At 41.7% G+C, this 11,890-nt stretch overlaps 1 protein-coding gene across 1 annotated transcript in view; it reads right to left on the reverse strand.

Moving 5' to 3' along the window:
* Nucleotides 1–10,586: 10,586 nt before the first annotated feature.
* The window catches only part of LRP6 (LDL receptor related protein 6), a 99,450-nt gene continuing 98,146 nt past the window's right edge, over nt 10,587–11,890 (reverse strand). The window contains exon 23 of the mRNA XM_031057013.1: nt 10,587–10,643. Coding sequence (XP_030912873.1) covers nt 10,587–10,643 — 57 coding nt within the window. The remainder of the gene's footprint in view (nt 10,644–11,890) is intronic.

Genomic DNA, 11,890 nt, shown 5'->3' on the forward strand with positions numbered 1-11,890 from the left:
TTTGTGTTCTGCTGTAGGACCTTCTGATGCCTATTTGTGGTATTCTTGCAAAAGGTAGAGAGGTTTATTGTTAATCCAAGAAGTGCCACTAGGGATTTTTCTTGTATATCCACCCAGATCAGCATCAGTAGTTGTTATATCAGCAAGCTGAGGTTTAAAACTTGCTGATTGCACTGCCACAGTGTTCCTTGCTCCAGCAAGTAAGCAGGAGGCAGAAATACTAGAAAACAGCCTTCAGTCAAACCCCAATATTTTACTTGCCTGTTGCTTACCTTTGCTTCAGCTCTCAGGAAATGATGGTAAATCCAGTATTTCTCCAAAACCAGGCTGATGAGTCATAGAAGGCATCCTTGGTTCTTCTCACAGCATCACACAGTTTTCTGTTGTAACATGACATGAAATGAATGATTCTCACACACTGAGATGTCCAAGGCAAAAAAGACATTTATTTCTGGACCTTGATATTTATAGAATTCCAAGAGTGACGATGGATTGGAGGATGAAATTGCCACCTCTGCAACTACACTGGTCAAACCAACACTCCATCAATTTTCTCTTCTTCCAGAAAGGAATGCAAAACAATCATTATTTACATGAAAAGTGCATGAGAAACTCCATTACAAAAATGTAAACATCAGAAGGCTTACAAGAACTTTAGAAGAACAGAGTGACAGTTTTCCCCTTCTTAGGCTGCCCAGGGCTGAGCAGGATGCTGCTCCCAACTTCTGTGTGAGTGGGCAGAAAGGCAGCAGGCAGGAGGGAGGTGAATTGCAGGGAGGCACAGAGGGGAACAGCTCCATTCCCCTGTGCTCAGGCACTTGTCTGAAAGTGGATTTACTGCCTGGGACTTTGCTGCACAGGCTCACAATCTGGAACAAACCCAGGGTTAAAAGTTCACAGCTGGGGTGTTGCAGTGTGAGTGAAGGGTGAGAACCAGGCACAAACCATTAGAGCTGATGCTGTGCTTGTTTGTTATCTGAACCTGGGGCACTCTTGCCAGGGGTGGTGCAAACTCCAGCAGCCAGTCAGGAATTCTGGTGCTGTTGCATGAAATCCCACACAGCAGGTTGTGGGCTGGGGTTAGGAGACATTCTGAGCTTGGAGCTACTGCAATCCTTCCTAGTCAGTCCTCAAGAAGGTTTCTCCTGTGTGCCATGTCTTGCTCCACTGGGTACCTGCTGCAGCCAAAGTAGAAAACTTTTCGCTGTACAAAATGCAGAGATGATGCATCTTCCCGCCTGGGGAGGTGGAAGTGATGGGTTCCAAAAATTTCTTGCTGGCATCAGCAGCTTTACTGACTGATATTATCTCTATGGTGACTTTTAAGCTAGTCTGCCCCTCACCTTTCCACCCGAGAGTCCTTTTGGCAGATCCATGCTAAACATGGCTCTTTTCTCTTAGGGGAAGCTCAGATGCTTCCCAACCAAAGCTGGCAGGCTGAAAGAGAAACCAACCAAATTTGTTCCTGGTTGCTGGAGCGAGATAATTTTCAGAAGTCTAAAACACAATGTGGAACTTTCTGTCTTGCCACTGCAGTGGTCCTGCCTTAAATATTAATTACACACAGTGCTGCAATGGAAACTTTGGATTGTGCTTATGATATCTTCCCTATCTGAACTTGGATTTTCTTGAATGCCAGCACAAGGACAGCCCAGCTCCAGAGGGGAGTGTTCCCCACCACCTCAAGCCTTAAAACACAATACACAGAGCTCCATTATTAAGCTTAAAACTTCCTAATATCTCTCTAAATATACTTTTGTGCAGCTTAGAGAGTTATTCTAGACAAGCGTTAATACACAGACCATTGTTCTATTTGTCTTTACTTTTCTACTTTTTACATAATTTTTCTGCTAACCTATCTCATAACTGCTACTTAATTCTAATCACAGTTCTGCTGTCTCTGAAGCCTACCTTTTGCAGCTTTCTCAAAACCCTCTAATTTTATAGGTTCCTACAACCTTTACACCCCATCCCACACCCCTTCAGCCACTGCTGCCTCCTGGTTTGCTCCATCTGTCCACCAGTTTGGGAGAGTGGGGCTTCCTTTGTTACACTTCCACAGTGGCCAGGGTAGCTACTGCCGAACCCTCACAGTTCTCAAAGAAACCCAAGGGCTGCTGAACACCAGAGGTCCTGTGCTGATGTAAGTGATAGGACCTGAAGTCCTAAATTTAGTCATGTAAGATGAAAACCCCAAACCTTGAAGGTTTAAACACCTGACTCCAAGCCTGAAACCCAGACTGGACATTTAACAGACCACAGAATATCTACTGGATCCTAGGTCCTACCTGGAAATGGATTTCTGTCCCCCCCAGAACTTGCAGGTGCTCTGCCGTGCCTTAGCATGAAGCAATGTGTGAAAGTCCTAACAAGGGCAGAGTTCAGGGCTGAGGTCACCCCTCTGCTCTCAATTAAGGCAAGTAGGAAAGACGATATCCCATTTCTGAGTGCTAGGGCCTGTCACGTTGGACACAGTGTCTGCATTCAATTAAAGAACACAAATTGGCCCTTAGTGCCAGAAGAAAAACCAAAATGAGGCCCAGATTGATGGACCAAAATAAAATGTGAGACAGGAAAGATTTCTCACCCCCACAAAAATGTTTGGAATACACATTGGAAAGAAACTTCAAGAAATTAGTGGAAATGCTTTGAAAGGGGTGTGACACACAATCACTTTGAAGGCTAAGTTTTCTTTTTACTTTCTGCCTTTGAAAAGGTTTTAAGATTCAGAAAGTGTATTTTGCTCTAAGTCTGGGGGCCTGGGGTAACTTTCCCCTCAGCACCCCAGCACCTTGTGTTTTGTACTTCAGCTTTGGGGAAAGGAAATGGGTGGAGGCTGCCACCTCCTCTCCTGCTTGGACAGAGCACAGGACAAAGCACAGGAAAATGCAGACCTTCGTGGAATCACTCACCAGGGCTCTCACACAAGGAAAAGGAGCAGGAAACCTGCAGAACATCCAAATTGCCAGCATTAAATACTAGGGGTGTTCAAAAAAAGGGTCGGAAGGGGTCATTTTTTATCTACAGGTAGTGGCTCAAGCAAAGCAAGGATGAAACTGGAGACAACTCTGGGAACAAATCTGGTGTTAATACCATGCAAGTGAGCTCAAAGTTTATTCATGAGGATTCAGTAGGGACATTATCAAGCATCTCAGCCTTAAAGTAAGTCAGCTAATTACCTTCTGGCCTCAGGGTCCCTCCTTCTAGCAGCCCAAGGATGGGTGAAGATTGGTGTTCTCACAGCTATCACAGAGCTGAGCATTTTGCTGCAGCTGTTCCCAAGAAGGATGGGATGTCAGCTTCTTGTGCACATTCTGAAATGAAAATCTACATAAAACCAAAAATTCACCATCTATGGTTTTTTGTGAAAAAAATGCAGTGGAAACAGTGGAGATGGCTGTAGTTACAAATGAGGCATTGAGCTCTTCTAGGCATATATATATATACATATATACACACATATAATATAAAATACATTAAAAGCCCACAAAAAAGTAAAAGAGACATCAGATCACTGAACTTATTATGTCTGGAAGGAACCAAAGTAGAAATCATTAACTATAAAACTATCAGTAGCAGTGCAGAAGGAACAGAAGGAAAATTCAGAGGAACATTCTTCTCTTGATGCTGCACATGAAATTCAATTCCTTCCAAGGACTTTTAGACTTACAAGAAGCAAAGTACTTTGGACATAGGGGAGGGACCTTCACATTTAATATAATCTTTGCTTGCTTTTCACCAACTCTTCCATGTCACAAAATAACACAGGAATAGGACTGGCCAGGGATATTTTCAAATATGAAGTGGTCTCACACAACTGTGCAATAGTGAAGATCATCTGCCAAAAACAAAACCAAAAAAAGCTCACCCTAAATCCTTTTCTCTGGAACAATCTTTTTAGTGACTTACAGATGGCTTCCAGCACATACTGGAGACTAAATCCACCAAGAAATCACCAAGTACCTGCTGACAGCAACTGCAGTTAATTGTGCACAATGGCAAGTGCCAGCTCCATTGGGAAAAGATGTTGGAGAAATGCCACATTAAATGATGGATCTGAATTGCCAAGCCCTCCCAGCTCTACAGGTGCTTTGCCCATTATCTGTTACACTCATGGAAAGACAGAAGTTTTATTACCAACATAAAATTAAAGAAATTAACAACTGGGACATCATGGTTACATCTCTTGTCTTTTTGGTCCTCATTTTGGAGCCATCCAAAGCTGAAGGACAATACAAACATGAAATGAGAAGAGGAAAGAAATTCCCATGTGGTCAAAGGAGCCAGGTATCCTAAACAGCAGAACTCCCATCTCTCCCTTTCCCACCTGCTGTTCCCAGGTGCCCTGTGCTGACAGAGACCTGCAGTTCTTCCTTACCTGCTGCCATTGCCAAAACCTGTCCCTCCAATTCCAGCTTTATCACAAGCCCAAGCTTCTGTCTAACCTTTTACTCCTAAGCATTTTTTGGATCTTTTTAGGAGTCATAGAGATGCCAGTGAAGGAGACAATTGGTAACTCTTCCCTTCCTTTTTCAAAATTTGAGGAAATCTGTTTTTCTTCTTCCACTACTCAAATTGCAACACAGAGTGGAGTGGACCTGTGGCCACCTACCATCACACTGAAAGGTAAGAGAGAGAAGTGAATTTTTTCAAGTACATCAGCCTTCTTTATTAGTGCTCCTGGTGGAACAGTTTTTTATTAGAAGCATCTCAAATTGGGTTTTCTTCCATCAAATAATGAATCCCTCACAGCTATGCTTCAGCAGATCAGCCCACATTAGGCCATCTGCACAGCAATACTGCAGCCACAGGGTTTCTTAAAACATTTGCAGGATGGAAAGAATACAGTGGCATTTAGGGAGGAATCACTCTGTATCAAACAGAGCATTCCCAAAACCCACAAAGTTAGGAAAAATACACTAATGGGTTTATATTTTTAAAGCATCTATTGCCTCATGAGCCATTTAAATAAAAAAATCATCTCCAAACTCTTCTCCTGTCTACAGTAGGTGTCATGTTCTGGTAATTTCTTCCCTGACTTTTCAGCACAGGATGTGTTTATCTAAAATCTGGCTCAGTGTCAGGACTCCCCTGCTGCTCCCTCTGCACAGGAAGCAGAGTCAGTGCCAGCAGCATTGCCAGGAGTGTGATTCCAGAGCCAGGACAATGGCTCTGTGCTAAGGAAGGAGCCACAAAAGCTCAGGGAATGCCCTTGGAGGCCAAGGTCTGGTGTTCCTTAGAGAGGCAGGGGAGGTGCAAGGCAGAAGGGAGGCTGAACACAGGTGCAGCTCACAGGGCAATTTTGGGAGAAGGAAGGGCTTGCTGAGGTGTCTCAGATCATTCCTGATGCCATCTCCTGTTCCAGCCTGCCTGCTCCCCTGTGGCTGGCCCCAAGCTCTGGCAGCTGGTCACTCCTGCTGGCACAACAGCCTCTCACTGTCATTACACAACAAATTACAACTGCATGGACACTCAATGCAGCCACCATGATTAAAATGGAAAAAAAAAAAAAAAAAAAAAAAAAAAAAAAAAAAAAAAAAAAAGGGCTGTTGAGTCTTTTGCAGCCCAGCAGCAATTCCTGACAGGCATTTTTAGAGAAAAACACAGCACCCTGCAGCTCCAAATTGATGGTTGTTTTCCAAGGCAAAATCAGTGTAACACCTTGAAACAGAGTAAGCACAGCACCCTGGCTGAGAGTGAACAGGAGGTGTTTTTACACTGCTCTGTGAGATTGATAAATGCAGACCCTGACTTACTGACATGGGAAGTGGTATGGGACTTGTCCAGGCCTCCATGCAGAAAAACTGGAGCTGCAAACGAGTCCCAGTACAGCCAGATACAAACTAATACAAAACCATGTATTTTTTTTCCAAGACCAGTGGGGATGCAAGTGGAGTGGGGAATTCCACTCCAGAACTGGTTCTTCTCCAGTAATTGTTACAGCAACAGGATGAGGGGTCGGGGGAATTTCTTTTACATTTTGAAGTTCAATGCTTCTCTCTTGGTGAACATTTCAACAGAGATTTCCAGAATCAGCAGTGTCCAAAATGGTCACCTGGCACCTGATAAAGATTCATTTGGTAAAATAATCTGGTTGGTATTATTCTGTAAACCAATCTCAGGGATCAATAATTGAGACTTTAAGCTTTAAAATATCATCAGTTACACTGCAAATCCATGTGTGTGCAGAGCCTTTTACAGCATTAGAAAACTCAGCCCATTCTGACTTTTATGGAGAGCAAAGACACACATTGTACCTTTAATTACCTGTCCTCCAGATGCTGAAATAAAATGAAACATACTTCTCCTTTTTCACTCTTAGTTTTATTATAAAAATCAACATTTCATTTGTTACAACTCAGTTTATAGTAATAATTGGAAAGGATTTTTGTACAAGGTTTATATACACCGTACAAGTAAAGCACTTTATTTTACAAAAAAAGAAAAAAAAAAAGTTAGTGAATGAGTGAATAGGGCTGGCCAAATGTTGGCCATTATAATATAAATACATCCTTGCAAAGCACCATCGTACTGAAGTTGATGAACAAGAGACACCAGCTGGCTTTAAGACAATGACAAACAGTGATTAAAGCTTACCAAAAAAACAAACAAAACAAACCAAAAACAAAACAAAGAGTTAAAATCTGAAAGCAGCACCAGATCCTTCACTTGCAAACAAGGCTAGTTCAGCTTAAGCCTGGTGGTATCCTCTTTGCAAAAAAACCACTTCCCTTTTCCACTGACTCTCCCCTGCATGGCTTAAGGCTGCAGCCATTTGAATCAGGGCTTCAGAGCTGCCCCTGGTTCATTCAAAGAGGGGAACACTGGCTCTCCAACAGTTTGTAAAAACTAGGACAAGCCTGAATAAAACACCAACACTTTACTCACCCTGCTCTGCACGGTTCTGGTGTGAATCACCAGTCCCCATAAATGCTACAAATCCCTTCGCTTTTTAAAGATGGAAAAGAAAGGAAATTTTGGATCACTACTGTATTTTGACTTCTTTTAGAAAATAAATCTACTGTTTTGTAACCCTTTTCAAGCTATTAGTTCATTCCTAACTTACTGGCAACGTTTATCTGTCACCTGCTGTTAAGTTAAAGGTTAATTTTCAAGCCATACCAACACCAAAATGCAATTTAAAAAAATCTCATTGCTAAGAAAGCAATTTCTGAACAGCAATGCTTAAATTATTTTTGCACTCAATGAGCCAGTTATTTTTCTGCTGCAGAACTAATAAGTAATCTGCACAGTACAGGTTCAGAAGCAGATTCTGTCACTAACAGTACTGTGTGACAAACATGCTCAAGGCAAAAAGGCCAGGAAAAGAAAGTGATTGATTTCTTCTTAAGAGGTATTTTGAAGAAGTCATCTGATCCAACAGCATGTGTGACCAGGGAGTTCTGCAGCTCAAGCAGTTCCCCCAAGAATGGTCCTAATTAATTAATCTGACATTTGCCAAGCAATTAGGAATGGAAATAATATTCAAGACAGTGGCCTTTTCTTCATCTCAGCCAGGTTTAACTACTTTAAAGCTTGAACTGTGTTTAGGACTTACCAATGAAGCCATCTCTAGAGAATACATAGAGAAGCAATGCAGAGCTGGAGACCACAACACCATCAAGGCCCATTAGTGTAATAAATGGGAATGACAGGGATTTTCCACATACACCTTCACTTGCAGCTGACTGCAGCACCTGCCATGTCAAGCAGTTTGGGTGCCATTTTCTTCATAATTACTCTAGGGCTGCAGCAGACTGCTTTTCATGTCCCTACAAAACACAGAGGAGCTTTACTCGTCTGCAAAATGGACTCCAAAAGTAGGGGAAGAGTATAAGAAATCTGCTTCCTCTCCTGCCTGGCCTGACAGAGCATTAAGGATTCAGGTGCTCTGCTGTCTGTTGTAAACCTGGCCAAGAGGAGCCCAGGGCAGGTGAGACTCAGCAGGACAGCACTCAGCATTAGCACTCTGGCAGTCAGGGAGGCTGCATCTATGAACAAGAGAAAATTATCAGCTTTGGGTAAGTGCTGGTACAAAAATTTGGGTACCTGCACACCCACTTGTACCTGCACAGGGGGAGGGAAATGCTGTGGCAGAAATCTGGAATTTACAGTGCAGAAAGTTTCAATTCACAGCAAAGTGAATCCTTTGATATCAAATGGCTCACTTATGTATTTTGCACTACTGTAAATATTTCATTTAATGTATGTGCACAGGTTGCATGAATTTATATTCATGGAAAGCATTCTTTATTTCAAATGCAGATGCCATGTGCCTGTTCCATTTATCTCATCCAAGTTATTTCCTAACAAATATCTTGGTATCCAAAAGCAGTAGCCATGAACTGCATGCACCATGACATGCCAGGTAAAACTTTAAAAGGTAGTCTTAGGTCTTATTAATGCTGCCATTTAAACATGCAAAGTTAAGCTTTCAACAAATTATGCTGTAATTTGTTGATTATGCCGTAATTATGCTGTCTTGTTTTGTTTTTTAGCTACAACAGACTGGGCATGCCAGCTCTTCCCATCACCAGCCAGCCAGCTCAGAACTGCCCAGCATCTACAGAGAGGAACAAGTACAAAGGGTCACTGTGTTAATGCCCTCCTGAACCTGATGCTGTAGGATAAGGATCTTTATGCTTAACTGGAAGGACAAGGAGCAACTTCCACTGCCATCAGTGAGATCCCTTCCATGCTAATGCTACAAACCCTCTTCAGCAACGTCCTGAATGGGCATGTCTGTGTTATCTAGGTCCCAATACCTCAGTCAACTGGAGAAACAGGAGAAAAGATGATCCTCACCAAGGGAAGGAGAGAATATGAATCACAACTGGCTCAGTGCCAAAGGGGAGCAAAGAGAAAATGTTCAGTCTCAGCATTTATCCATTGGGAACGTATCAGGCGTGGGTATTGGTTGCCTCAATACTTTTGTAATTTGGAGATCTGCCCAAGAGGAGCTTCACAGATCAGCACCTCTTTCAAAAATTTACTCCACATTTAGTGAGAAAATACATTTATTTACAAAATCATATCACAGCTTCCTGCTCAGACAAGGACCAGCCTGTTCTCTATGTTGGATATTTTCAGTGGAAAACCCGAGCCTGTCCACTTCCCCTCTCTTAAGAACCTCCCAGAGGCACCCAAAATATTTGATGCACAAATTGAAACATCTGTATCAGAAAAACCCGATCAAATCCTACATGGAATTCTATGGCAACCTTACTGACTTCAGTTGGGTTATGTGGATGTGAACCAGCACAGGAGGCAGCATGATCCATATGCAGAGAAGGTATTTCTTTTAAACAAATCCTTGCTTATAATTAGCACACAGATTTTACCTGCAGGAAGCTCCCTCCAAGGGGATGCCTCAGTGAGGCAGTCCAGCTGCACCAGAAAGAGGATACCACTCCTTAAGCTCAACCATCCTGGAGTCTTTCAAAAAAGAAATTGGCACACTGAGAAAAGCATTTTGCAAGAAGAGACCATTGCCATTGCAGTACAAGCACTTGGACTGAGATACAACAATATAATATTCTTCTGAGTTCATTAGTGCAAGTTTCCACATGTGAACCCCACACGGAATGCTGCACATGAAAAAATGTAAACAACAGAGAAATTCTAATTCTCATCGGTGTGCCAGCCTCACCCCCACACCGACACACCTGCCCTCCCCCCCTTCATATAAATGGTTTTCAGTTCCCTTATAGTTCACAACACCCTCCTCAACATCCATCTTGCTGGACAACACAAGGAGGCTTCTCCACCAGCAAGGAAGAGCCAGAAGAACAGCTACCACAATTCCTACAAACCTAGAATGAAGCTGGGCAAAAAACCCCTTCGTACACTATCTTCAGAGACCAACAGCAATAGCCTGGAGATCACCAAGGCTTTTTAAAGGTATTCTGGACTAGCAGGAAAACCCCTTTATTACAGGTGGAATCCCAATGAGAGAGTTTTCCTTGGAGCTGAAACCAAATGAGGATCCAGTACTCCAGATGAGTGGCAGCTAGCAAGAATAACTTGTCACTAATTTTGTCAACAGCGTCAATTGCAACCCCATGCCATATTTTCAGATAACTTCTCTTTTAGGTGAAACTGGCTGGGAAGGAAGCAACAGAGAACAGTAAAACCCCAAAGGCGCCTCTGGAAAGTTGCTATCCCCATTCCATAGCCAAAGGTGAGGAGGCAGGAGCTCCCAGGACCTTTGTTTTGAGAGAGAAGACTCAGAGGGCCAGTCTGTGAAGGCACTGAGCACCTTCAGTGGATGTGATGTCAGAAGAAGATGCAAATGCACAATGCCATCTAAGACCAGGTATACTGTGTGCTCTGCTGCAACAAAACAAATTTAAAGCACTGCACTGGAGTCCAAGAGGAGTTAACAATATCCTAGGTTGCCCCTTAAACTACACAAATAATGTTTTCACTTGATTAATAATCTCCCTGTCAAAATCACCATGGTGAGGCTGATGGGAGAAGGGGCTAAATATGACAATATACAAAAATAGAGATGTGAATATAAAATGGTTTGGTTAAGAATATCTTAAAATTTGACATTCACAGCGGTTAATACTTAAGTATTAAACTCACACCACGCAAAAGAGGAGGTATGTCAAAATCATGCTGAGAAAAACTGGCTTCACCTAACACAAAGAAAACAGAGCAGTTAATACAGCAGGGGAACCCCTTCCAATGATCAAAACATCTATTTTTCTTATGGACAGTTGTTCCACTGAAAGTTTAAATGCTTCCTTATTAGGAAAAAATAATATATATATTTATATATATGATTTGTATACTGTGATATCAATATACACTGAAAGTACTGCAAGGATATATTATTCATTTACAGTAAAACTAACAATTCATGGTTAAATTTATAGATTATAAATATGCTGTCTATATTATATGTGGTATAAAAATATTTGACATTTTGTGGGCACTAGGTCAAAATAAGATTTTCTTTTTTAAGGGACTAAAAATAATTCAGGTATATGCATATTACCCTTGTCAATGATGTGAGAATTGTACTGACCTGGTACAAAACAGAGTCCTACCATGCTGGCAAAATGAGGAGGGTAATGTATAGCATGATTAGCATGATAATCACTGCATGACAAGGCTAATTAGGAGAAAACCCGGCATTTACAGCAGCCCAGTTCTAGCAGTACTTTAAATAGAAATATCATGAATTTAAGTGACACGGGCAGGAAGAAAGGATGAAGAAAAGACAAGAAAACCTAACTAGGATTAAAAACCAAATTTTAAGATACACCCAACAAAAATAACTGAAATTCTAGAAGCAGGGAGAAAGCTTTAAAGGCTCTCATTTGTTAAATGCATTAAGGAAAAACAGAGGTGCATTCATTTATAAAAGTGTGCAATTGATTTTCTGGATTCACTGCTACGACTGCTGTATTCCTGCAGAAAACAAAGCCCTTTGTGTAAGGTTAATATCTGTCCTGACTGCATTTTCAAGTTTAACTTTAGTTGCTGGCCCTCTGCAGTTAACATAGAGGTTATTTGGCTACTTCCAAGTATCTATGGTATGCTGCTCTGAGACGGACTTCTTTATTATTAATTACTTTAAACATTTTTGGTATTGACAAAACCCATGTATCACCTCACCGCACAAGAAACACATCACAGTCCTTCCATTTCCTTATGTGCTCAGTCACTTCACTGGATTAAGGCATGTTTTTGTGTTCCATTTGCAAAAATAAAACCTTTTTGTACAAACGTCTGGGTTCTTTTATACAAAAATTCCTTTTCTTCTTATGGCACAAGCAGCAGCTGCTGTTTAAGAAAATATATAAATATCCTTTTTTTTTTTTTTTCTTTTTGTTTTTAAATTCTTCTGTACAAATATCTTCAGTGCTCCTCCTCCTCC

Source organism: Geospiza fortis, unplaced genomic scaffold, assembly GCF_000277835.1.
Source record: "Geospiza fortis unplaced genomic scaffold, GeoFor_1.0 scaffold10, whole genome shotgun sequence".
Lineage (NCBI taxonomy): Eukaryota > Metazoa > Chordata > Aves > Passeriformes > Thraupidae > Geospiza > Geospiza fortis.